The sequence below is a fragment of the Orcinus orca genome, chromosome 1, assembly GCF_937001465.1.
Source record: "Orcinus orca chromosome 1, mOrcOrc1.1, whole genome shotgun sequence".
Lineage (NCBI taxonomy): Eukaryota > Metazoa > Chordata > Mammalia > Artiodactyla > Delphinidae > Orcinus > Orcinus orca.
In genome coordinates this window covers 177,461,115-177,488,600 of record NC_064559.1, presented here as the reverse complement: position 1 = coordinate 177,488,600, position 27,486 = coordinate 177,461,115, and the positions used below count along the sequence as shown (strand labels likewise).

General features: G+C 53.7%; 1 protein-coding gene across 2 annotated transcripts; it reads left to right on the top strand.

Moving 5' to 3' along the window:
- Positions 1 to 1,989: 1,989 nt before the first annotated feature.
- On the top strand, positions 1,990 to 21,141 carry TIE1 (tyrosine kinase with immunoglobulin like and EGF like domains 1). 2 transcript variants are annotated; one of them, XM_004266344.3, is made up of 23 exons: positions 1,990 to 2,146; positions 4,832 to 5,149; positions 5,230 to 5,340; positions 6,805 to 6,960; positions 7,123 to 7,254; positions 7,415 to 7,555; positions 7,775 to 7,903; positions 8,726 to 8,871; positions 9,099 to 9,243; positions 11,318 to 11,476; positions 11,666 to 11,803; positions 11,990 to 12,286; positions 12,831 to 13,121; positions 13,454 to 13,644; positions 15,999 to 16,209; positions 16,371 to 16,481; positions 16,695 to 16,885; positions 17,859 to 17,972; positions 18,082 to 18,152; positions 19,304 to 19,344; positions 19,450 to 19,546; positions 19,630 to 19,729; positions 20,678 to 21,141. In XM_004266344.3, the coding sequence occupies exons 1-23, from the start codon at positions 2,089 to 2,091 to the stop codon at positions 20,747 to 20,749; spliced, it is 3,420 nt and encodes a 1,139-aa protein (XP_004266392.1). In that variant the 5' UTR covers positions 1,990 to 2,088; the 3' UTR covers positions 20,750 to 21,141. The 2 variants fall into 2 exon arrangements, with proteins under 2 accessions (XP_004266392.1, XP_033277832.1); XM_033421941.2 differs by having other exon boundaries at positions 11,666 to 12,286.
- Positions 21,142 to 27,486: the final 6,345 nt, after the last annotated feature.

Here is a 27,486-nt window from a genome sequence, read left to right as displayed (position 1 = left end):
TTGGTCTGTAACTTTCCAACGACTGAGACTTTAAGAAATGCATTATGGTTTAAGTATTCCTATTGCCATAGCCAGATGTATACACAACCCACGCAAAATTAGTTGGTGTGGTGATAGTTCATTTGTGACATGCTGTTTGTAAACAGATGCTACTTAAGTTACTTGCAACATAATCTCAACACATGTAAAAATATACTTTTACACTTACAGGACATGGTTTTATAATATAAACCCTTATATACAAACGCTGCAAGATGTGCATTGTGCTTACCTACAGATCATTACTACTGAGTTTTGTTTCCCAGTTGAAAGTGGGGAGGCCAGATGGACCTGTAGTCTTTGTCATGCTATAGTGTCACAGAGCAAACACCTGTGCCGGTACCCATCATTTTCCAGATCAGATGCTGCCCAAGTGCTCTATGTATACACACAAAATGACGTTAGGCCCACCAGGTTTTCCCAGAACCGAGCGGGAAGTTCTGACTACAACCCTGCCAGACAAAGTGCCGCAGCATTTCCCAGCTGCTTCCTCTCGCCAGAGGCAAAGGTCTTGGCACCAAGATGAGCAGAAGACTAAGAAGGCATCCACCACCCCCGCTCCCACCCGAGTCTTGTCCACAGAAAGCTCTTCCCAGGCTCACACCTAGGAACGAGGTGTCCGGGGGCCTACAGCGTGGGCCTGGGGGTCTTCCCTGATCTGTTTTTCAAACTACACCCAGAGCCAACGTCTCTCCGGAGACTCTTCAGGGATTTTCAGATGAGCCGCAGGGCTAAAGCAGCTCAGCTAGGCTGCAGGGGCCCAGCTTCCCCCAGACAGTGAATTAGAGCCTGGTGAGTCCAAAAGCGAGTCCAGCTTTCACCCAGGAACAGGCTCTGGGAAGACATCCCAGGCGCAAAGGGAGGGTTTGGACTCCCAAACCAGTCCCCTAACCTGGCACCAGGTCTCACCCCACCGCAACCACTCCATTCAAGGGCAGAGGAGTCACAGATTTCACCAGCAATCCTGGCCGTCGGAGGGCTCTAACACGTCTCCCTCTGCTCCCTGCCAGGACAGACCCCCCACTGCCACCCCACCTCGGCAGGCATTCTGTGCCTGCGGGTCAGGCTCTGCTCTGGGAACTGCCAGTGGAGAGGTGGCACCAGGGCAGGGAGAGATGAGGGGCACAGCAGATCCACGGGGCTCCGAAGCCTTTGTCAAGGGGCTGGGACTGCTCCCAGCCTGTTATCAGCCCTCAAGGGTACGGGAGCTCCCTGGGTGGGGCTTCTGCTGCTCCAGTGCCCAAGGGTAATGACATCAGGCAGACAGTGTGCTGAAGCCTCTGTTCCTGTCTTAAACCAAGGGACTCACTCCCTGTGCATTCTGGGTCTGCTTAGCATGAGTCCTTGAGGAGCAGTGAAGTCAGACGTTCAGGTCCCAGCCTCACCATGACCTCAGAGAGCCTTCAAGCCCTGCAGGCCTCAGTTTTCCTGTCTGTGAAATGAGAGAGTTACACAAGATTGAATCAAAGGGTTTTTGCCCTGAGTGTGTTCTTTTGTTCCTTTGTGTACATTCCAGATCCTTGTGCTCCATACGTGAACGGCTCTCGAGGACACCCATGTAACCACGTCCTGGGACGCATACTTGAGGAATCGTGTGTTTGTGCTGGGGGAGGGACACCCCAGAGCAATGTCCTCCCCCATCCCCTCTCAATAGGAGGAAGCCAGTGGCTTCCTCCCTTTCCTGCCTCCTGCCTCCCGCGTGCTGGCAAGGCTGAGGACCACGCGCAGAAGAGGGGAGGGGAAACAGTCCCACAGTCCCCAGGTCTGTCCTTATCACAACCCTCCCCCACCTCAAGTGACCCCAGTCCAGGACCTTCCAGGCCACACCCATCCCGAGCCTTGCAGGGGCCAGACTAGGGGGGCCCAGAGGCCCAGAAGCAGGATAAGTCCTTCCCAGCCCTCTCCCCGGCCCGCCTCCCACCCAAGCTAACTCATTTCCTCTTCCTCCCCAATACCAACACACACTGACAGCACAGGCTGAACAGCCGGACCCAGAGTAACTGACCGTGGGCCTCGCTTGTCCCGGCTGGCCTGGTCAGCCTCTGGATTATGGTCTGGCTGGGGCCCCCTTTGCTGCTCCCCGTCTTCTTCCTGGCTTCTCATGTTGGTAAGTCTGCCCTGAACCTCCCCCCACCCAACCCCCAAAGCCCTGACTCCCCCCGAGAAAACCCTATCATCACTGCCATCACTTTCCTCTGCACGCTGATCCGCTAGAAAGTGGGATCAGGGCCTGGAAAACCCAGGCAGGCACTAGGGATTGGGGGAGGGGAGCAGCCACTGACTGTGTTGGGTGTGCACATCAGTGGGGAGCAGCAGGGCCTCTGGGCCCGTGAAGCTTTCAGTGGGTACTCATACGGTCAGTGTGTGGGACCCACGCAATTATTCATTTATCAAGCACCAACAATATTCCAGGAGCTGTGCTAAGTGACAGGCCATTAGCCGCTAGATCTGTACAACAGATTAAATGGTGCGGACCTCCTATGGCTGTTACTGGGTTTAAAGGAGGTAATTGTCACAGAGCACTTGGTAAGAGCTTTTGAATAAACGGCAGCCGATTCCTTCAGTGTGGTGCCCAAAGAGGATTAGAACGCAAAGGCCGCCTAGAGTGGTTCATGGTCTAGTGGGGGACACAGGATACCAGGTGAGCGCTGAACAGATAGACGCAGAGGAGCACCGAGGAGTCAGCTTACTCTGCTTCAGGGTAGGAGATGAAAAGGGATTTGGAAATACCGCACTAAGAGGGGTGGGCTTCATTCCAGGCAGCCCGAACAATAGATGCAAGTCTCAGAGGCGGGGGAGTGCATAGGAGAGAGGGTTCCTGGAGGGGACGCAGCAGGAGGGCCAGTGTGAGCAGCAGAGGGCTCAAGAGCGAGCACTGCATCCTGAGGGCAATAGGGAGCCATGGAAGGTTGTAGACCAGACAGTCACAAGGTCTTAGAGGGATCACTTTGGAGGATGAGTTGAGGAAGGAGGAGTGTGGCTGTCAGGATGGTCCAGGGAAGTAAGGATGAGGGTTACCAAGGGCGGGCTTGGGAATGGGGATGAAGCCAAGAGGCTTTGAGGAAATAGAATTTTGTGACTGATGCGGGCAGCCAGAGTAGTGCTCCGAGGTGTAGACTTTTAGAGTCAGACAACCAGGGTCTGCCAGTTACTCATCGTACGACCTTGTGCAAGTTATTTCTCTGAGCCTTAACTTGCCAGCTATAAAATTGGGGTGATAACACCCACCTCCCAGGAGAGTTGGGATGATAAAATGAGAGAACATAAGTAAAGTACCTGGCTTATCACTGACCTCCAATAAACATTAATTACGATGACAGCAGGAGTATGAGATGACTCCAAAGCTTGTATCTCAGGCGGGTTTTGCCGTCTGCTGAGGCAGGGGGCCCAGAGAGGAGCAGGTTTGGGAAGAGCTGATGGAAAGCAGGCCCGAGCTGAGAGGCCATCCAGGGGTTATTGACTCAGAAGTGGTAGTGAAAGCCCAGGGAGGGGATGAGCTTACTAGAGGAAGCGTCGAGAATAATTATCATGACCCTCCTCTGTGGCTGGAAAGACAGCAACTTCTGACGGGCGTGAGGACCCAAAGGAAAACAGGTGCTCGGCACAAGATAGACAGTCAGCTTCGTTTACTCGTGAAGTACATTTACTCATGTACTTCATTACTCACCTTGATAAGTGAAGTAGCACTTAAACCAACTAACCACTTGGCAGTGAGCAGGCAGGGACAGAGTAGGAGGGGCTCGGGAAGGTTTGGGCCCCGGGGCTGAGGAGGCTGGCAGGGCTCAGCCAGGCCTGGACTCCAGCTCTCCTTGGTCCCTCCTGGTTCCTGCCTCACACTGTGTGCCCCAGCCTTTCATTCCACACCTTTACTCAGGCTGTGCCCTCTGCCTAGAATGCCCTTCCTACCACTGACCTCTCCCTGTCCTCATTCTGAACCCTCACCGTACCCTGCTCAGCTTTAAGACCCTCAATCTGTATCTCCCGGAAGGCACCTGTTCATCCTCTGCCTCCCCCATGCTGAGTTAGGCATCCCTTCTCTGTGCTCCCCACACAGTGCCCTGCATTTGACGGGTAGGTCCATGTCTGTCTCCTCATGGGGCCCACAGCCCTTTGGAAGGCAAAGACCAAGGCCCACCTGGTGTCTGTGTGTTTCAGCCCCAACTCTGCCCTAGGGTCTGCCCTCCCTGCTTCTGGCCTTTTGCTGGGCCCAGAGCTCTCTTCCTTTCTGCCCCATAACCACCTGGCTGCAGAACCCAGCCTCTCCCACCTTCAATCCCAGCACAACAAACAGGTCCAGATTTCTGGAGTGATGGGGAGGGGTCCCTCCAAGACACTTCTGATCTCTCAGCGGGGTTGGGGGGGAGGGGGCGGGGGAGGGCAGGGAGAGCGGCTCCCCTTTGCAGAGCAGCTGTAGAGACAGGTCAGGAAAGGGGACTGCCGGGAATAGAGAAAATGGAGACGGGGCTCATAGATCATTCTTTCTTTCCGAAGGCTGAGCTGTAAAGGGAAGCCATCTGGCAGGAGAAGGGAGGGGATGGGGAAGCCAGAGAAGGGGCTTTGTTTTTGTTTTTGTTCTTTTAGGATGAAGAGACTTGAAGGAAAGGGGCCAGTGCACCGGGAAGGGGACTGGGACAGGAAGGGACGGGGGTGGACGTGCCTGATAAAGTTCAGTGCCTGGTGGGCGGGCGGGGAGGGGGGGGGAGAGGAGGGGAGGAGAGGGGCAAGAGGGGGAGGGCGGGGCAGGGGTGAGGGCGGGGCCCTGCCAGATACGGAGCCCGGTATCCCGGTCCAGGCGCTGCGGTGGACCTGACGCTGCTGGCCGACCTGCGCCTGACCGAGCCCCAGCGCTTCTTCCTGACCTGCGTGTCCGGGGAGGCGGGGGCGGGCAGGGGCTCGGACGCCTGGGGGTCCCCGCTGCTGCTGGAAAAGGACGACCGCATTGTGCGCACGCCCCGGCCCTGGCAGCCCCTGCACCTGACCCGCAATGGCTCGCGCCAGGTAACGCTGCGCGGCTTCTCGCAGCCCTCGGACCTGGTGGGCGTCTTCTCCTGCGTGGGCGGCGCGGGGGCGCGGCGCACGCGCGTCCTCTACGTGCACAACAGCCCAGGAGGTGAGTCTGGCCGCCGGCGGGGAGGAGGGGCAGGAGGGGCTGCCCTTGACCTCTGACCCCGCCCTCCATCCGCCTCGCAGCCCACCTGCTCCCGGACAAGGTCACACACACGGTGAATAAGGGCGACACGGCAGTACTTTCCGCGTGGGTGCGCAAGGAGAAGCAGACAGATGTGATCTGGAAGAGCAACGGTGAGAGGGGCATCTGAACTGGGTGGGCAGGTAAACCCATAGCTCTGACACCCCAACACCTCCATGGCCCTCAGTATTCCCAGTTTTGGCCCCTGACACAGCACCTGTTACCCCAACTGGCCAACCTCCGGGGCGCCCCCTCTCTCCTGCACCAGGTCCATGGGAAGCACCTGCATCCAACTCATCTCTAGCTGTGAGATGTCCTCCTACTGCGCCCAGAGGACCAGCAGCCTCGTGGTCAGCTACCTCCTTCCTTGTCACCCCCAAATTAGCGCTATGTTAACCCCTCACGTTGGACTCTCCTCTGAGAGTTAGCAGGTGCTATCACATTAGCCAGTCTGGCAGGGAGCAGCAGTCCCCATGCTGAAGAAGCAAACGGGTAACAAAGTCCCAGAACAGGCAAGGGAGGTTTGGCCTCTTCCAGAGATTTGTCAAGACACGTGCAGGGGCCTGGGCAGGCCTGGGGATCTCAGCCCAGGCCTGCCCCCATCCTGGCCCTATCAGGCCCTCTGGCCACCCCATAGAAGGAAGCAGTTTTCCTGTGTGGCCCCACAGATTCCTGCCTCAGCTCTCACACCCACAGCCCTTTGGCTGACTCATGTGTCCCTGGGCTCCTGAGGGAGGAGGACCCTTCTCTTGGGCCAAGGGGTTTGCCTCCAGAGCTCCAGGCCCCCCGAATTGATGAGAGATGTGGAGAGTCAGGTAGACCTGCGTTCCCTAGAATCTCTGTTCCGTCCTGAGCAAAGAGGCAAGAAGGGATGGGGCAGGGACAAGGACCCTGATATTAGGGTCCACACGTCCTGGAGGGAGAGGCTCCTGGGAACTAGCTTCACGAAGAAGAGGGGAAGAACTTTCCAGGAGGAGGATTGATAAGAGCAAAGGCAGGAAGCTGTGAGATACCACAGTGTTTCTAGAAGAGATAGAAGCAATTCAGGAATTCAGGAATGTTAGGAGTCAGGCAGGATGTGGAGAGGTATGGGCTACACGGTGGCCAAACTGGTGAAAATGATTTGCTAAGCAGTCGGATGTTGTCTTGAGGGCAGTGGAGAACCACGGAATAGCTTAAGCCGGGGAGCTACTGCGGAATCTATTGGAGAAAAATCTCACTGGCTGCTGAGTGAAGGACGGACAGGAAAGGGGGAGACTGGAGGCAGAGAGACTGCTTGGAAGGCTGTGGGAGGCTGGGAGCAGGGTGGTGGCAGTGCACGTGGAGAAGAGTGGGCAGCTTTAGGAGACGAGGGGGAGATTGAACCGGACTTGGTGATTTACTGAGTGGTTGGTGGACCATGGAGAAGAGGATGCTTCCCAGCTTTCTGCCTTGGGTCCAGACACTCGCTGGTGCCTTCCCCCAGGTCTGCTCCCTCTGCCTGGCGCACGTTGATGTGACTCAGGCCGAGGTGGGCAGAGGGAGGGAACACCAGCTCTTGTGTGATGGTGAGGCCCCTGACCCGTTTATGCCCCCAGGATCCTACTTCTACACCCTGGACTGGCACGAGGCCCAGGAAGGGCGGTTTTTGCTGCAGCTCCCAAACGTGCAGCCATCGTCAAGCGGCATCTACAGTGCCACCTACCTGGAAGCCAGCCCACTGGGCAGCGCCTTCTTTCGACTCATCGTGCGGGGTCAGGAGCAGAGGGCAGAGGTGGTGGGTGGTGTGGGAGGCTGGGAGCCCTGTGGTACTTCCCGTGGACCCCCTGCATCCCCTGGTCCCCCAGGGCTGCCCCAGTCCTCAGCAGCAGTGGTCCAGTGGGTGAGGGTCAGCTGCTGAAAGCACATTCCTGCAGGTTGTGAGGCAGGGCACTGGGGACAGGACTGTACCAAGGAATGCCCGGGCTGCCTGCATGGAGGTGTCTGCCACGACCAGGATGGCGAGTGTGTGTGCCCCCCTGGATTCACTGGGACCCGCTGTGAGCAAGGTAAGGAGGAGGGGGCCACTAGGACCTGGGCAGGAGGGGATGCCTGGCTGGGGGAAGACTCTCAAACCATGGGCATGGACCTTGGAGGGTGAACATGCCAAGTAGGTCTTGAACCCTGGGGCCCAGCAGAGGCCCCTACACCCACATGCCCTCTTTCTAGCCTGCAGAGAGGGCCGTTTTGGGCAGAGCTGCCAGGAACAGTGCCCAGGCACATCAGGCTGCCGAGGCCTCACCTTCTGCCTCCCGGACCCCTATGGCTGTTCTTGTGGATCGGGCTGGAGAGGAAGCCAGTGCCAGGAAGGTACGGACTAACGCACCCTCCAAGCTCCCTGACCCAGGCAGTCGGCTACAAGCCCGGCCCCAGCCCTTCACTCTGGCTCCGACTTGCACACCAAGACCTCCACGGTCCCCGCTCACTTGGCCAGTGCCCTCTCTACCCAGCCAGTCATTACCCAGGCCCCAGCCGGCCCTCATTGCCCCCTGACCTGTGCCCCTCTAACCACACCCCCTCTGTTCCCAGCCTGTGCCCCAGGTCATTTTGGGGCTGACTGCCACCTCCAGTGCCAGTGTCAGAACGGCGGCACTTGTGACCGCTTCAGCGGCTGCGTCTGCCCCTCCGGGTGGCATGGGGTGCACTGTGAGAAGTCAGGTACGAGCTCGGGGGGCTCTGAGGTCCCTCGGAACAGGTCAGCCTTCACCAGATGCATCTCCCTGGCTCAAAGCCCTGCCCTCAGGGAGCTCATGGTCTGGAAGTTCTCACCGCCAGCCCACATCATCCGTACAGGGCTGGGCAGCCCCCCAGAGTGGGTGGGAGCCCAGAGGAGGCCCCGACCAGCCCGAGAGAGTCAGGGAGGGCTTCTGGGAAGAGGTGCGATCTGAGATGGAATATGAAGGACAAGAGCAAGATGGCTGGAGAGAGAGCAGGGCAACGGCCAGGGGATTGAGGACTCGGGCTCAGTTACCAGGACAGTGGCGTGAGGGGAGGCTCCAGGAGTGATCAGAAGAGGTCAAATCTTGGGGCCTTTGAATGACAGGCTATAGGATTTGCACTTAATATGAGAGGCCAGCAGGGAATTGTTGAAGAGGCATGGGGCTCTCAGGTTTGTGTTTGAGAGAGGACAGTGGCTGCTGGGTGGGGAGGGGAAGCAAGAGAGCCTGGAAGACCTGTTGCAGGGCCCAGAAACGATGGAGGCCTGAACCAGCGTTCCAGCTGTGAGGCTGAGAAGGGGTCTGGTCTCCGTGTGGGAAGGTATGAGGAGGCAGAGGGTGCAGGAGGTAGACTCAGGGGCAGTCAGAGGTGGGCGTGAGGACCCTGGAGGAGTTGCACAGGACTTTGCTGGCTTTCAGGCCCGGGTGACTGGGCTGCTGGCGGTACCTCCGCTAAGATGCAGGACTCCGGGGGAGGGGCGCTATGGCAGTCACGTATCTGCCCTTGCAGGGCCTCCAGGATGCGTGTCCCCTCTCTCCCTAGACCGGATCCCCCAGATCCTGGACATGGTTTCAGAACTGGAGTTCAACTTAGAAACGACACCCCGGATCAACTGTGCCGCCGCGGGGAACCCCTTCCCAGTCCGGGGCAGCGTGGAGCTCCGCAAGCCGGACGGCACGGTCCTCCTGGTCAGCCCCGTGACCCCAGCCCAGGGCCCCTGCCCCTCCAGACCCCTGACCCCTCGGGGCTTTCTGCGGGCTCTGCCCACCGGCCTGACCACAGCTCAAATGGGGTCAGGCTGATTGTTGAGGGACCAGCACCCAGGCTCTGTCCCCTCACCAGCCTGGATGAGCACACTTGTATCTGCCACATGGCACACATTCTCTGTGGTCTGTCCCTTCCCCGTCTCTCTCAGTCCACCAAGGCCATTGTGGAGCCAGATAGGACCACAGCCGAGTTCGAGGTGCCCCGCTTGGCTCTTGGGGACAGTGGGCTCTGGGAGTGCCGCGTGTCCACGTCTGGTGGCCAAGACAGCCGACGCTTCAGGGTCAACGTCAAAGGTCAGTGATGTCCTAGCTGATGCTGCTTAGACTGGGCATCGTAGCAGGAAGGGCAAGGGCATCTAAGGTCACAGCCCAGCATCAGGCAGAGAAGAGGGCTTGTCTTCAACCTGAGGCCTGGGCAGGGCATTGTCCAGGCTGGAGCACAGCTCAGTCCCATCTGGAAAGGGCATCCCATGCCCCAGAAATGGGACACCCTGCAGCCTTGCCCAGGGTGATGCTTCCCCTCTCTACCTCCCCCAAACCCCGCCCCACAGACACAGTGCCTTTCACTCCACCTCTGGGATGCTGCATCCCCCCACCCGCCAACCCGAGTCACACCACAGGGCACTCATTGCTAGGACAGGGGGGTGCCTGGGGCTGTGGAGCTCAGAGGGTGACCTGCTTCATTTCCAAAGGTGCTTCCTGGTGAGTAAGGAGGTAGCTGCCATTGCCCAGGATCGCTCAGAGCAGAGCACCCACACCCCGGTATAGGTGTCCCTCACCTTCTCCAGCACCACAAGCCTCAGATGTTCACAGCCCCTGCCGCGCCTTGGCTTCCCTTTCCCTGTGCTCCTGACCCCGCCCTCCCCTGACATAAGCCCAAATCTCTTGCTCATCTTCCTCTTTCTCACGGTCACACTCTGCTTCCCATTCTCTCTCCACTACTCTGTCACCCACCCCGGTGCCCCACCTCCAGCCTTTCTCTTCTCGCTCTCCCCAGGCTTTGGGCCCAGACAGCTTGGCTTTGAATCTTCGCTACAAACTCTAGCTCCATCATCTAAGCAAGTTACTTATCTCCTCATAGCTTGTTTCTCTCTCTGTGAAATGAGGATATCAGCGCTCCCTTGATAGGGTTGCTGTAAAGATTAAATTAGATGATGCTATTTAGCACAGTGCCTGACGCAGGGTAGGTGCTCAATGTATGTTGACATTTATTCTTATTATTAGTTAAAATGTCAACTATTCCTAAGATTTCAAATGTTCCCTAGCAACTCCCAGATATGATCTGCAGCCTGGACCCCTCTCCTGGGCCCCAGACCCGACTGGCAGGACCTCTGTGTAGTGGAGGTCTGATTCTGAAGTCAGCATGGAAGTTACCTGGTGCCTGACTCGAGGGCCCACTTTCTATCCAGCCACCGCCACATCTAACCTCACCTGTGAGCCACAGGCCCAGGGGCTCCACAGGATCCAAACTGGACCTTCCTCTCCCCCCAGACCAGCACTTCCTCCTGACATACTTCTTCCTGCCTGACCCCACTGTTCCCGCCCACCCCCTCAGCCACACCCCTGCACCTTCCTTGACCCTCCCCCATCCATCGATCCATCCATCCATCCATTCTTAGAAAATCCGTCTGGAAAATGTTTGAAAGAGGCAAGGGAGCCAGTTAAGGCCTTAATGCAATAATCCGGAGAGAAAAGCTAAGGCAGAAAGGGCAGTGACCGTGGGGTAAGGAAACTAAGCAGGAGCACAAAAGCTCTTTGGAGTAGGATGGGCTGATTTTAGGTGGCCTGGTCAGATAGACCCTGTTCAAACCCTGGCTCCATGTCTTTAAGCAAGTTGTTCCATGTCTCTGAGCCTCAGTTTCTTCATTCATAACATAGGGGGTGATGAGCCCTGCCTGAAGGCCCTTGTCAGGATTAGAGACCGTGCACATGAAGCATCCGGGCAGAGCAGGTGCTTCATCACCTGCTACCCTTTTTTTTTCCTAAATTAAGAGAGTGATGGATGATGGGGGGAGGGGCAGAGAGAAGGGTGACACTGCCTTGGGTTTCAGCCCCCTCCGTCTGCACCCACCTTGCATGGGCAGAGTGCCCTCCCCCAAACCCCTGTCCAGCCATGCCACTCCCTCACTTCACATCTTTTGGGACATCCTCATGTCCTTATTGCCGAATCCCTGCACCCTGAGCTGTCCTCCCTGGGCCCTGGACACTCTGGTCATCGGTTGAACTTGGTCTCTCCCCAGCCCAGGGGGTCCCCCGATCTAAACCGAAAGCCAGAGTTGTCTTTGATGCCCAGAAGACAGAGTCTGCTCCTATTTCCAACGACTGGGGGTGCTGTCTGGGCCATGCCTTACCCCAAGTCTCCTGGCAGTGCCCCCGGTGCCCCTGACTGCCCCTCGGCTCCTGGCCAAGCAGAGCCGTCAGCTCGTGGTCTCCCCGCTGGTCTCCTTCTCCGGGGACGGGCCCATCGCCTCTGTACGGCTGCACTACCGGCCCCAGGACAGCACCATGGCCTGGTCCACCATCGTGGGTGAGCGGGGAGAGAACAGGGGGTGGAGGTGGGGGTGTCTGGGGAAGGATGGGATGTCAGGCAGTGATGAGGGGAAAGGGGGGATGGAAGGAGGGAGAAGTGTGTGGAGAAGAGAGGGACTGAAGGGAGAGTGGTGGCTTCTGGAGGGGGTTGGGACTGAATAGTGTGTGCTGCACACCCTGCCCCCAGTGGACCCCAGTGAGAACGTGACGTTAATGAACCTGAGGCCGAAGACAGGATACAGTGTCCGCGTGCAGCTGAGCCGGCCAGGGGAAGGGGGGGAGGGGGCCTGGGGGCCTCCCACCCTCATGACCACAGACTGTCCTGGTGAGAGGCCAAGAGTTATCCCTTTCCACCCCCCAGGGGTTACTGTCCTATACACTCAGCATTGTCATAGCTTGTCCACCCTGGGGGTCCCTGCCTTTCCCACTGGAGGTTGTCCCCTGGGGATCACTATCCCGTCTGGCCCCAGGGACCCACCGGACAGTTCTGACCCCCGACCTCTGGCCCCAGAGCCCTTGTTGCAGCCGTGGCTGGAGGGCTGGCATGTGGAGGGCCCCGACCGGTTGCGAGTGAGCTGGTCCTTACCCTCGGTGCCGGGGCCACTGGTGGGCGATGGTTTCCTGCTGCGCCTGTGGGACGGGGCCCGGGGACAGGAGCGGCGGGAGAACGTCTCGTCCCCCCAGGCCCGCACCGCCCTCCTGACCGGACTCACACCTGGCACCCACTACCAGCTGGACGTGCGGCTCTACCACTGTACCCTCCTGGGCCCAGCCTCACCCGCTGCTCGTGTGCTTCTGCCCCCCAGCGGTACGCTGGGGAGGGAGTGATGGGCTCAAGACGAGGGAGGACATGGGACGCAGGGAACACAGGAGACCCAGAAGGACATGGGAGGTTATAGGAGCCTGGATGGACATGCAGAGAGCATTGCACGTGAAAACATGGGCATAGGGAGGACCCGGGATGTGAGGCAGACACAAGCATGGGGAGGACATGACACAGGGAAGGATACAGGATACCAGGAGAACATGGGACTTGGTGGGACCACAGGGTGTGGAGGGACATGGGGAGGACCTACGACACTGGGAGGGTCAGGGCCACCAGGAAGAGAATGTATGTGAGGAGAACATACATGTTCTCCTTACATGTAAGGAGAACCAGGGGCAGCAGAAGCTCAGGGGTAAAGGAAGCCGCAGGGAGAGGGATTCAGCCCAGGAAGGAAGGAGGAGGTTGGCAGGGTGCCTCCCGTTCCGGGTTCGCGGAGCCGGGGACACAGCTAGTGTGGATCTGTCTGACCCCACAGCCACACAGCCCGGTCCCATCTGAGCCCTGCCTTCTCACCCCGTGTCCACAGGGCCCCCAGCCCCCCGACACCTCCACGCCCAGGCCCTTTCAGACTCCGAGATCCAGCTGGTGTGGCAGCGCCCAGAGGCTCCAGCTGGGCCTATATCCAAGTACATTGTGGAGGTGCAGGTGGCTGAGGGCTCAGGAGACCCGCTGTGGATGGACGTGGACAGGCCCGAGGAGACGAGCACCGTCGTCCGCGGCCTCAATGCCAGCACGCGCTACCTCTTCCGTGTGCGGGCCAGTGTCCAGGGCCCCGGTGACTGGAGCGACATGGTAGAAGAGTCTACCCTAAGCAACGGTAAGAGGGCGGGGCCCAAGAGGACTCCTGGGCCACAGGGTCAGTCGCAATGCTCTCTCCTTCCAAGCGATCCCCCGCCTTGGAGCTGGGGCATCCTAGGCCCCCTCCCAACAAATGACACAAGCCCTGGCACTGGGGACCCTGACCCTTCCCTTCCTATGTCCTAGTGCTGGAAAAATCATGTCATTCCAGACCCATTGGTCCTAGGCCTGATACACCTGCTCCCTCCCTGGAACTGGGATCTCTGACCTCTCCCTCTGTGTGACCCCATGGTGGCCTCTGGGTTCCCTGACCCAGGCGTCCCTATGATCTGCCCCTCTTATTGGATCCAGGGCTGCAGAGCGAGGGCCCGGTCCAAGAGGTCCAGGCAGCTGAAGAGGGTCTGGATCAACAGCTGGTCCTGGCTGTGGTGGGCTCTGTGTCTGCCACCTGCCTCACCATCCTGGCTGCTCTCTTAACCCTGGCGTGCATCCGCAGAAGCTGCCTGCATCGCAGACGCACCTTCACCTACCAGTCGGGATCGGTCAGTCACCTGTACCCTTCTCAGGGCACATGTGTGCAGACCCTGTGTATATATGTTCCTACCTATACACACATTAGTATTTGTACACTGCGAGTGTGTGTGTGTGTGTGCGCGCGCACATGGGTGTTTGTGTCATAGGTATAAGACTACACTCAACAACGTGCAAGGGTACGATACTTATCAATAATTTTCTCTATTTCTCTAGAAGTGAACTCAACTCACAGCCCATTTATATTCGTGGTGACATGTTTAATATCCCCAGTTCAGAATCACTCGGTTATGTCCCTGTTGCACCACAGTCAATTAAGGATTCTCCCCCTTCTCACGAGGGGTGATGGAAGCCTGGGAAGCCTGGTGATAATGTAGGGAACGCCTGGGCTCTGTGCCGGCCTCTGTCTGGGCAGGCCGTCCCACATTTGGGAACCACCCTGCACCTGCACGCATCTGTGACTCATGTCCTCAGCCCTTCCGTAGCCTCCTTCCTGCCGGCAGGGCACTCGTCCCAACCTCCATCCTTGCACATCCCAGGGCCTCCTTGGGGAGACGTAAGAACTCCAAGGGGCTTCCCTGTGCCCTGCAGAAGGCAGCGTATTCTGTGGCCCTCAGACCCATTGCTGCAGGCCCTCCTACAGCTGTTGAGCTGGGCCTGCAGCCTCACCTGTCACTCCTGGAGACAGGAAGCACAGGCCTCCCCTCTTGGCTTCCCTGTAAACCTGGCTGAGTTTTCTGTCCTGTCTATGCCCCTCCAGCCAGCAGGCCCACACCGAGGGGCTGGGGGTGGGGGTGGGGTGCTGGCTTCTCTTCAGGGACCAGGCATCACCTCATCTTGTCACCTCCTCCCACCTCTCTCTCCTCTGGGATCTTCCCCACTGTTGTCACTTATGATCTGAACTCTGACCTTGGTCCCCTGTGCCTGGGCTCTTGATATTTACAGCCAAGCTTTGGCATTTCAAAAGAACAAAAACAAAAAACTTCTCTCTCAAGGGCTGATCCTTGTGATACAAAGCCTAGTGTCCGAGGCTATTGTCTCTGCCATGCCTTTAGAAAACTCCCTTCAGAGACTCAATCGGCCTCTTTGTTCCAGGCTGCATTGGCCTCCTTCTGAGGTCAGTGTGCAGAAAGTGGCCCTGGCTGTGGCAGGAGAGTGTCACGGGTACGAATGTGGAGGGAAGGAGTAGGAAAGCAGCCTTAAATGGGTATAGCGCCCTGACATATATCAAGATGTACCCCTGCTACATGCACCTGCGTGCGCGTATGCGTGCGTGTATACATGAGCGCGTGTGCCGGGCGTGAGTGCACGTGTGCGTCCCTGTGAGTACCCCCATCTGTATGTGCCTATGTCCCTGATACGTGTGTCCCTCTGCTTGTGCTCCTGCTTGAGCACATGTCCACGTGTAGTTCTCATGGATGCCCTGCATATGGGCCACCACTAGAACATGCGTGTGCATGCTGGTGTGTGCCTTCAGCTGTCCATGTTTTGTGTGAATCCACGTGACCTGTGTCCTCAGCCCTCGCCCCTCACGCTGGGCTGCAGCTCACGTAGGGACCGCACCCACCACCAGGTCTGTCTTAACCCTTCTTTTGGCTCTCGTATTGGCAGCGCCCGTGGTCCTGTTTAGCGGTTTCCTCTTCCTATCAGCCCTGCGCAGGTGGCCCAGCTCCTACTTGGTTGTGGGGAGTGGATGTTCCTCTTTTTTATGCTCTTTCTATCCTCAGGTCCCGGGGTGATTTGAGAGCTATGGGTGTCCACCAAGTGGGTGGACAGGGGTAATCTCTGCCTCCACTGCTGTGGAGAAGAAAACCCATCCACTGGCTCCCAGCAGCTCAGGGCTTAGCATGGAGTAGGTGCACAGTAAATGTACCCTAGCCCACTGCCCAGGGCTGGAATCCCCTCCAGAGCTTCCTTGGTGACAAAAAAAAAAAAAAAAAAAAAAAAAACTGGTTGTGGGATCAGCACAATAAGGGGAAGCTCATTACTCCCCATCACAGTTCATTCCAATTCCTTTCAGTTTTAAATGTTAGGAGTATCATCCTGCCATCGACTCACGCCGAGGCTTCTAGCAACTTTACCCAGTCCTTGTTCCTCCAGAGCCCCACACACCTGATCCCCAGGTGGCGGCCTCTGCATTTCTCTCCTTGGACATCTGTCCACTCAACAGCCCACCTGTGGCTCCATCTCATATGATTCTGTCTCGGTATGTGTCCTGTGTCTGACTGTGCTTGGCTGGCCACCAGGGTGCCCTCTGTCTGAGTCTCTGTCCGTTTGTCTAACCACTCTTTGTCTGCCTGTCTGTGCATCTTGCTGCCCCTGTCTCTTGTGTGGACTTTCTGCCCACTTGTCCCATCCTATGAAGGGTGAGGAGACCATCCTGCAGTTCAGCTCGGGCACCTTGACACTGACCCGGAGGCCAAAACCACAGCCCGAGCCCCTGAATTACCCAGTGCTGGAATGGGAGGACATCACCTTTGAGGATCTCATTGGGGAAGGGAACTTCGGCCAGGTCATCCGGGCCATGATCAAGAAGGACGGACTCAAGATGAACGCAGCCATCAAGATGCTGAAAGGTCCGCTGCGAGTGACTCCCGCCCAAGCCCTGACCCTCTCCTTTGTCCCACAATCCCAGGCCCCACCTGGCTTCCACCAGCAACTGACACCAGCCCTCACCAGCCCATACCCTTTCTCCAGGGTTATTTTCGGCAAAAGTGATATTGGATTCTTTACACAGAGTATGCCTCTGAAAATGACCATCGTGACTTCGCGGGAGAACTGGAAGTTCTGTGCAAATTGGGGCATCACCCCAACATCATCAACCTCTTGGGGGCCTGTGAGAACCGAGGTGAGCCCCCAACTCATCACCTACCCCTTCTTGCAAACCCCCAATTTCAGCCGTCACCTTCGCATCTGTAGCTTGTGGGAAGCTTCGGGACACCGAAACATCACTATTGGTTCTCCTTTGTGCACCAGGTTCCCTGTCTAGTACCGTGGGGTGCCTGCTACCACCCCAGGTTGCCTGAGTATAAACCACCACCCTGTATTCCTCACCTCCCAGGTTACTTGTATATCGCCATCGAATATGCCCCCTATGGGAACCTGCTCGATTTCCTGAGGAAGAGCCGGGTCCTGGAAACTGACCCAGCTTTTGCCCGAGAACATGGAACGGCCTCCACCCTCAGCTCCCGGCAGCTGCTGCGTTTTGCCAGTGATGCTGCCAATGGCATGCAGTACCTGAGTGAGAAGCAGGTGTGTGTGAGTGTGTGTTGGGGGAGGGGAGGGGAGACCATGGAGCGGACTTCAGGTGATTAAATCAGCAGGCTCTAATTGATGTGGGATTGAGGAATAAAGAGGGACGTGGCCCCATCCTGTCCTGGATGAGTGGGTGAGAACACAGGGCGAGAAGCAGGTCTGAAAAAGGTGTTGCATTTGAAGCATCCGGGGGACATCATGGTGGAGGTGTTGGCTTAGCGGTTGTAGAAGCCAGCCTAAAACTCAGGAGGGAGGCCTGGGCCAGGGACGACAGTCTGAGAGCTGTCACTTCACAGTTGGTGACACTGGTGGCCAGGGAGTGGGCGAGACTCACCAGGAGAGGCTGGAGGGTAGAACAGACAGGGGAGGCCCGAGCCCAAGTTCGAGGACACCCCGCCTCAATGAAAGGAGAGAGGGGACAGTTGAGACTGAGGGGAGGCATTTTGAAGTTATTAAAGTTTTGAGTATCTTTGAAAGCAGAGGGGAAGGGGCCAAGATAGAGGGAGGGGTGCTGGAGAGAGGTCTCTGAGGAAGGTGGAGGGCCCAGTGGGGAGGATCTGGAACTCAAGGGAGAGGTCACTTTGGGCAAGAGAAGGGCCTTTCCACGCTCATCAGTGGGGTGGGGGTCGGGGAGAGGTCAGGAAAGACGGGGTCAGGGAGCATGCAAAGAGGAGAAGGTGCAGTGTGGTCACTGGGGAAAAGCCCACCTTCGTCCCAGGAGAGGGATACAGCCTGAACTTGGCCGTGGCCCAGGTCACTAGAAGGAAGAGATGACAGCCAGCACTGTGATTCTTCTCAGGCAGGAGTTTCTGATCCAGGATGAGGCGTGGGTTGGGGGGCAGAAGAGTAAGGGGCTACTAAAGGCATGGAGGGGCCCACGAAGGCAGCCACGGGGCCAGACCCCTCGCTGGCCCCGGAGTCTGGGGCTCACTCATCCCCCATCTTTCCTGACTTCTGACCGTGCCTGCAGTTCATCCACAGGGACCTGGCTGCCCGAAACGTGCTAGTCGGAGAGAACCTGGCCTCCAAGATTGCAGACTTCGGCCTTTCTCGGGGAGAGGAGGTTTATGTGAAGAAGACGATGGTAAGTCTCACTGGGTCCCCCTCTCAGGGCCAGGCCTGGCCCTGCCTCCCAGAACCTGCTAAACAGCCCCTTTCTCGTCACCTGACCCCTCAAACCCACTCTCTCCCAGGGGCGTCTCCCCGTGCGCTGGATGGCCATTGAGTCTCTGAACTACAGTGTCTATACTACCAAGAGCGATGTGTGAGTGTGGGGGGGAGGGGTGGGAGGGTTTGGTCCCCTGAGGATGCTTGTAGGTGTAACCTGGACGCATCTCAGAGATGTCTCAGGTAGTCCAAGGCATGACTTGGCCATCCCTACGGCGTGTTCCAGGTGTGACACAGGTGTGACAGATGTGTCTCAGGTATACCTTGGCCATGCCCGGCATCTTAGTGGGAAGGCGTGGGGCTAGCTGGAAGGAAGTTTCAACTTGGAAGGTGTGTCAGGAGTAGGATTGGAGTAGGGGTGGTTGAGAGCTATATTTGACTAAGAGACTGGAGGATGCCTTGGAGAGGCTTGGGGACGCTGGTGGATAACGCCTGGGTGAATGGAGAGACCACTCAAAGAATATTCTCACCTTCCTCTCTGAAGGGGAGGTCACACCCACCCGAGGACCTAACTAGAGCATGACCCCCAAGACGCCCTCACTGCGCTCGCTCCTCCAAACAGCCATCCTGGCACACCCCTGCCCTTGTCTCCAGGGAGCCTGGCCTACCCAGCGCTCCAGCCCTGGCTCTGCCCCTTGCCCCAAGCCCTTTGGCCTGGCCTGCCCGGCTCACTGTCCACCACACCACCACCCCTCTGATCACTACTCGCCTACTTCCCGCTTCTGCCCCAAGACCCCTGAGATTCCCTCCCCCCACTAGAACTTCCACCCCGGCCTCAGCCACCTCTAACCCGCACAGCTGTTGTTACAATATAAGAGGCAGTTAGAGCAAGGGCTTTGGAGCGAGACTGCCAGGGTTTGAATCCCAGCTCTGCCACTTACCAGCTGTGTGGCCCTGGGCGAGCTAGCTAAGCTCTCAGTGCCTCTGCGCCTCCATCTGTAAAATGGGGATAATAATTGTACCTATACCGTAAGGTTGGTGTGAGGGTTAAATGAATTAGCATACACATTAAATGATCAGTGCCTCGCCTGCGGTAAGTGCACGGTAAAAACGTTAGCTATGATTACATCAAGCCTGGGAGGCTGTGAAGGAGTTTCAGTTGCAGAGACAACAGCTGGCCAGGGCCAGACCCTTGCAGAGTAGATGCACACAGGGGCTGGGAGGGGCTGCACACCTGGGGTAGGTTGACACTAAGCTGCTGGGCCCCTGGGGCCTAGAAGGTAACTAAGTACATCCTCCTCGTTTCAGTTGGTCCTTTGGGGTCCTCCTCTGGGAGATCGTGAGCCTTGGTGAGTTCCTGACCCCTGTTCCCGAGATGGTCCCCACCTTCTCCCTACCCCCCCCCGACCCTCCCTCCTGGGCCCTGGGCTGAGAGAGCGTTGCCCCTCCCGCAGGGGGCACCCCGTACTGCGGCATGACATGTGCCGAGCTCTATGAGAAGCTGCCGCAGGGCTACCGCATGGAGCAGCCTCGCAACTGTGATGATGAAGTGTGAGTCCCCTCAGCCTTGAGCCCCGGGAACCCCGTCACCCCAGCAGGCCCTGACCCTCACCTCAGCGATCCCCCACCTGCAGGTACGAGCTGATGCGGCAGTGCTGGCGGGACCGTCCGTACGAGCGACCCCCCTTTGCCCAGATCGCGCTGCAGCTGGGCCGAATGCTGGAAGCCAGGAAGGTGAGGAGACTGGGGGGGACGGGGGCTGGTCTCGCCGAGCTCGCAGGGATGCCCTCTCAGAGGAGCTAGAGAGCAGCAGCCTCTGTGTCCCTGTCCCCGCCACTAGCTGCACCACAGCTAGGCCGGGCCCTGGGATGCAGCCCCCCTTTCCAGTTCTCACTGGGTTGGACACTAGGCCCTTCTAAACTCTTCCAAGGCCACTGATTAGCCTCAGCAGCAAGTCGTTGTCCCAGGTCCCAGGTCCCAGACTCCCTGCCTGTCCTCTGCTGGGGCCATCAGCCCACTCTCATCTGGGACACCTCACCTGGCACAGAGCCAGAGTGGAATCATGAATGGTCAGCTCACCAAATGGACGGAGGATGAGTGAATGACCCAGTAACTGAATGAATGAATGAATAGAATTAGTGGATGGATGATACAATCATCATTCAAATAAACATGTAATTAAATAACTGTATCTAGTAACCATATCAATAAATGAATTATCACATAAATATAAGTGAAGAAATGCATCAAAATGAGTAATGTGAAGAGTTCGTCATATGAACTAATTAATGACTAAGTAGTTAAAGGAATTATAAAACTATCTTAAGAATGAAGGAATAATCAAATAACCAGAAAAATGGGTAAATCATCAAAAATAGCCTTATAAACAGATGAAGAAGTAAACGAATGGATGAATGCATTAGCAATCAATTCATCGGATAAGGGCATGAAAAAACTCCTATCGAACAATTGTGTCAAGGGTCTCTCACGTGAGCCCCCAGCTGTGGTCTGATGACCTTGCTGCTCTGGGCTGGTGAGGACCACCCTTGGCCATGGGGTCATCTTGAGTCTCCGAAACAAATCTGTGTCACTTCAAATACCCCAACCACATGGAAGTCAAGGACCTCCAGGGCAGGCAGGCCCCCATCCCTGGCCCCCACTAAAGCTTGCTCTGCCCCCCAGGCCTACGTGAACATGTCGCTGTTTGAGAACTTCACGTACGCGGGCATCGACGCTACAGCTGAGGAGGCCTGAGCTGCCATCCGGCCAGAACGTGGCTCTGCTGGCCAGAGCAACCTCGGCTCTTCAACCTGTGACTTCTGATCCTTGTCGCCTGAGCTGCCTCAAGGAATTGTTTTTTAACTTAAGGAAGAGAAAAGGGGATCCGGGGATGGGGTGGGCTTAGCGGGGGGGCGGTCCTCATCCTTTGCAGTTGCTCCCAGTGCCTCCTGAATTACTGACGGCTACCCTCACGTCCTTCGTTCTAGTTCAGCTGCTCCACGTTTGTGCTCTTCTGTTCCCTGCCCTCAAACCCCTGCTTCAGCCCCTCCACTCAAGCCAGCACTCACACCACTAACATGCCCTGTTCAGCTGCGCCCCACTCCCAGCCTTGTAATCAGGAAAAATAAATGCTGTGAGAAGCTCCATCCGATGTCTACCATTTACTGCTGGTCAATCCCAGGGAAAAGTTAAGCCAAAGAGGGAGAAACTGGACTTTCCAGGAAAAGAAATGCTATCCCTGGTTACACTGTCATTATTCCAAGCCCCCTACGGGGGTTGCCTCTTCATGATGGGAGATATTCTTGAAGACCCATTTTATACATACACTGCCCCCACATCTCCGTCACAATGAGAAGTCCAGTCCTCCCCTGGTCTCTTCCCGGCTTTCCAGCCTCTATCACCAATGTGTCTCCCTAGGTAGCTGCCAGCCTAGGATTCTTTGCTCTGTCCAAACAGTCCCCTCCCAGGATCGGCTCTAGGCCAGCCTCAGCTCAAACTGACACCTCAGCACCGGACAGATTCTGGCCTGTCTTGAGCTCCCATTTTCCTTATGTCTCTAGGCAGCCTTCCCTGGCTTGGTACTGCCCGGCTTGTGGGCCCCAAAGGAAGAAAGCAGAGGTCACTTCCAACTTCAGCCAGCCACGGTAGGATTCCTTTGCCTTCCTCAGAGTCTCTAAGTGTGTGGGGAGGTGATCCCTGTACTGAAAGCTAGTCCCAAATCACTACCCCATGCTGTGTGGCCTTCAGGTTTGCCCATCCTTTTAATTTGTCACTGCTGGCCTCAGATTTCTCTCCCACTGGTCCTTAAGAAACAAGACTTGTCTTGCTTCTCACATTTTTTCAGCGAATCAGATAAAATCGAAGAATCAGATAAAATCCTATCTTTATGATAGGATTGTATTGTGGTTAAGAGCACAGATACTGGAATCACACAGACCCATGTCCAAGTCCCTGCTATATCACTTACTATCTGTGTGACCTTGGTCAACTCACTTAACCTCTCTGAGCTTCAGTTTTCTCCTCTGAAAAATGAAGTTAGTAACAGCTACCTCACTGCTGTTAGCACTAAATAAGATTACACAGGGACGTTTTTCACAACTATGACCTTGGACCTAGTGTTCAGCAAGTGTCAGCTGATATCATTATACACAAATGCAGTAAGTTGGGGAAGGGGGTGATTATCAGAACCTATATTCCAAAAAGACTTGAGTGGTTAGAGAGTGGAGCTGAATTTAAGAAGAAGAAATTAACTGGAGTAAAGGGGAGGCTATGCGTGCTAGGGGAGATGGGATTATCTAGAATGAAATTCCATTTCAGCTCTACTGCAGGGATATTTCCAGGTCTTGGATGTGGGGATTAAAAAGTTATCTCTGGTAGGGACCAATATATAAACAAAGATGCCCCTGTGGGGTGACAGGTATGTAAACCAACAATAAAATATAGTGGTGTATGCTATAAGAGAGGGAGACGGGACCTGTGGGATACGTAGAAAGGAGATGCAGTTGGGAAGGCTTTTCTAGAGAAGGTAACATTTTAATATGGGCCATGAAGAAGAAGCAGGAGCTTAACAGAAGAAAACACCTGGCAGAGGAAACAGCACCTGTGACATGTGGTATGTTCAGGAGCTGCAAAGAATTCCCTGTGTCTGGAACAAAGGGAGAACATAGCTCCATGAGGGTAATGGCCGCAGAGAGGTGACAGGGGCCAGCCCATACTGAACCTTATAGGCAATATTAAGGATATGGGTCTTTATCCTAAGGGCAAAGGGCAGCCATAGAAGAGCTGGATGCAGGGGTGTGTCATGATCAGATTTGCATTTTTGAAAAGATCACTGGTTACTCTGTGGAAGATGGATTATAGAGGAACAAAGTGACATGCCTATAAATTAGATACCTTAAACAAAATGGACAAATTCCTAGAAAGACAGGAACTACCAAAATTGACTCAAGAAAAAATAGGCAATCTAAATAGACTTATGACAAGTAAAAAGATTAAATTAGTAATCAAAAAACGACCTACAAAGAAAAGCCCATGCCCAGATGGCTTTGCTGGTGAATTCCACCAAACATTTAAAGAATAAATACAAAATTTTCACAAACTCTTCAAAAATAGAAGAGGAAAGAATAGCTCCCAATTCATTCTGTAAGACCAGTATTACCCTGATACACAGAGCAGACAAAAGATCACAAGAAAACAAAACAACAGATCAATATATCTTATGAATATGGACACAAAAATTCTCAAGAAAATACTACAGAATCCAGCAACATATAAAAAGCAAACAGAATCCAGCAACATATAAAAAGGATTGCATAACATAACCAAGTGGGATTTATCCCAGGAGTGCCAAGTTTGGTTAAACATCCGAAAACCGATTAATGTAATACGTCAACGTATCAATAGAATGAAAAACAAAAATTACATGATCATCTCAATAGGCACAGAAAAAGCATTGGACAAAATCCAACACACTTTCATGTTTAAAAAAACAACAACTAAAACTAAGAATAGAAGGAGACTTCATCAACCTGATACAGGGCATTTACAAAAATCCACATCATACTTAATAGTGAAAGACTGAATGCTTTTTCCCTAAGAACAGGAAGGAATAAGATAAAGATATCTGTCTCCCCACTTCTATTCAACAATGTACTGGAGGTTCTAGCCAGGGCAGATGGGCAAGAAAAATAAACAAACAGCACCCAGACTGGAAAGGAAGAAGTAAAACCGTCCCTATTTGCAGATAACATGATTGTGTATCCAGGAAATCCTAAGGAATCCACTAAAAAACTATTAGAACTGATAAATGAGTTCAGCAAGTTTGCAGGACACAAGATTTATATACAAAAAGCAGTTTTCTTTTATATACTTGCAATGAACAATCTGAAAATGAAAATAAGAAAATTCCATTTACAATAGCACTAAAAATAATAAAATACTTAGGAATATATTTGGCATGCAAAACTTATACTCTGAAAACGACAAAACATCATTGAAAGAAATTAAAGCACCTCTAAATAAATGGAAAAACATCTCACGTTCATGAATTGGAAGACTTAGTATTGTTAAGATAATAATACTTCCCAAACTGATCTACAGATTCAATGCAATCCTGTCAGAATACTAACTGGCTTCTTAGTAGAAATTGACAAGCTGATTCTAAAATCCATATGGAATTGCAAGAGACCCAAATCAGCCAAAACAATCATGAAAAAGAAGAACAAATTTGGAGGACTGACACTTCCTAATGCGAAACTTATTATAAAGCAATAAAAATCAAGATAGTGTGGTGCTGGCATAAGGATAGACAGATAGATCAATAGAATAGAACTGAGAGTCTAGAAAGAAACCCATGTGTCTATGATCAACTAATTTTAAACAAAGGTGCCAAGACCATTCAATGGGGAAAGAATGGTCCTCAACAAATGGTGCTGGGACAACTGAATAGCCACATGCAGAAGGATGAATTGGACCTTTTACAAACACCATAAACAAACTCAAACTGGATCAAAGACCTAAATGCAAGAGCTAAAACTATAAAACCCTTAAAAGAAAACACAGGGGTAAATCTTCATTACCTTGAATTTAGCAATGAATTCTTAGATATGACACCAAAAGCACAAGTAACAAAATTAAAAATAAATGAATTAGACTTCATCAAAGTTGAAAACTTTGGCATATCAAAGGACATTATCAAGAAGGTCAAAAGACAACCCATAGAATGGGAAAAAAAATATTTGCAAATCACATATCTGAGAAGGGACTTATATCTAGGATATATAAAGAAGACTTACAACTCAATAAAGATAAATATCCCAATTTTTTAAAATAAGCAAAGGCCCTGAATAGACATTTCTCCAAAGAAGATATACAAACGGCCAATAAGCACAAGAAAAGATGTTCAACATTATTAGTCATCAGGAAAATTCAAATCAAAACTGTAAGGAGAATTGGGGTGGGGGAGGGAAGGATTGGAAGTTTGGGATTAGCAGACACAAGCTATTATATATAGGATGGATAAACAATAAGGTCCTACTGTAAAGCACAAGAAACTGTATTCAATATCCTGTGATAAACCATAATGGAAAAGAATATATATATGTAACTGAATCACTTTGCTGTACAGCAAAAATGAACACAACATTGTAAATCAACTATACTTCAATAATTTTTTAAAAAATACTATAAGGAGATACCACTTCATATCCACTAGGATGGCTATAATCGAAAGTCAGATAATAACAAGTGTTGGCAAGGAGAAATTAGAACACTCATACATTGCTGGTGGGAATGTAAAATGGTGCAGCCTCTTTGGAAAATAGCCTAGCAGTTCCTCGAACAATTAAGCATAAAATTTCCATAGGACCCCGCATTTCCATTCCTAGGTGTATACCCAAGAGAAACGAAAACATATGCCCACACAAAACTGTACTTGAATATTTATAGAAGCATTATTCATAATAGCCAAAAAGTGGAAACAACCCAAATGTCTATCGACTGATGAATGGATAAACAAAATGTGGTATATCCATAGAATTGAATATTATTTCAGCCATTAAAAGGGAATGAAATGCTGATGCACTCTACAACATGCATGAACCTTGAAAATACCATGCTAAGAGAGAAGCCAGTCACAAAAAGACCACATGTTGTATTTGTTTGTATTTCATTTACATGAAATGTCCAGAATGGACAAGTCTTTAGAAATAGGAGGTAAATTACAGGTTGCTTAGAGTTTGGGATTAGCAGATGGAGGAATAGGAGGGCAAGAGCTAAAAGATACAGGATTTCTTTTTTTTTTTAATATTTATTTATTTATTTAGTTGCGTCGGTTCTTAGTTGCGGCAGGCAGGCTCCTCAGTTGCGGCTCGTGGGCTCCTTTGTTGTGGCATGCAAACTCTTGGTTGCGGCATGCATGTGGGATCTAGTTCCCGGACCAGGGATCGAACCCAGGCCGCCTGCATTGGGAGCGCAGAGTCTTAACCACTGTGCCACCAGGGAAGTCCCAGGATTTCTTTTTGAGGAGATGAAAGTGATCTAAAATTGACTGCGATTTCATATATCTTTATATCATAAAGATTTCACACTTTAATTGGGTGAATTGTATGGTATGTAAATTAAATTCCAATAAAGCTGTTAAAAAAGAGAGAGAGAATGAAGAAGTGATGGTGTGGTGGTGAGCTGGAAGAAATACTTAGGAGGGAGAATGGCCAGGGGCTGAATATGGGCGTGGAAGGGAAGGGAAGGAGTCTACGATTATTGCCACACTTCTGTTTAGATGACTGGGCTGCTGGAAGTGTCAGTCACCGAAAGAACAAAAACAGCTGCTATGTACATGGTGCTTAATTGCCAGGCACGGCCCAAGCGCGTGGCACATATTAATTCCTTTCATCTTCAACAACCCTATTAGGTAGCTACTATTATTATCATTCCCATTCTACAGAAGAGACAACAGGCTCAGAGAGGTTAAGTAACTTAGCCAGAGTCTGGCAGCTCATAAGTGGCCAGAGTTGGGGTTCAAATCGAGACATTCTGGATCCAGAATCCTTCTCGTCGCCACAGTGCTGTGGTGCTTCTCTGGCACAGGGGAAAGGGCCCGACTGGGGTATAATACCAGCTTGCAAATCCAACACCAATACTTTGATTGCATACTGCACGCCAGGTCCTGGGCTAAGGGTGGGCCCCAAGGGCATTCTCCCCCAACAGAAGAGCTCACACATCCACTGTGGCACCATAGGACCTAGGACGCCACTACAAACAAGGCAGAGAACTTCAGGCCAAAGCACCTAAACTCTCAGCCTCACCTGCCCCAGCCCTGTCTAGCTGCGGTCCTCACTGCCTCACTCGGCAGCTGTATTCCCACAGGGGATGACCTGGGTTGGGCAAGGGTTGGAACAAGAGACCTACTCAGCAGCACAAATTTGTTTCCAGGGAAATGATGGAAAAGGGAAGAGGGAAGGCTGAGGCACGCCTCTTGAAGCCTCATTTGGCTGGCGGCTGTGGGAAAGGCGAACCCAAGTGCTTTGTCCAAGAGGCCTCACTGCAGCCTGCCAGGACTGCAAAAACGGAACTCCCACCCGTCAGCCCTGAGTCATTCCCCTCTCGGCCCCAAGGAAGGGGCGATTTCCTGCCTGGCCCTCTGGGCAGCTCAAGCTCCTCCCACGGGCAATGCATCTCTTATCTCACCCCAGGCCCGCTCCCAGAGTCTGGCCGGAGTGGTCTGGTCCTCATGTTTCCTCAGCAGGAAACATGGATTCAGGGGTCGGAGAGAGCCCAGCAGGTCAGGAGGACAGAGGGCTTATCAAATTGGGTCCCCTGTAGCTCTCGCTTGGGGTCGCTGCTGGGCACCTAGGGGCCCTTTTCCCATTTACTTGAATAAAACCTCTCCTGATGCCTGTTTTGAACCCAGCCTCATCCTGTGGGAGAGACTCTGGCCTGGTGTGGCCCTGTGCCAGGCACATAACGTTAAATAAATGAATAAAGTGGAGAAA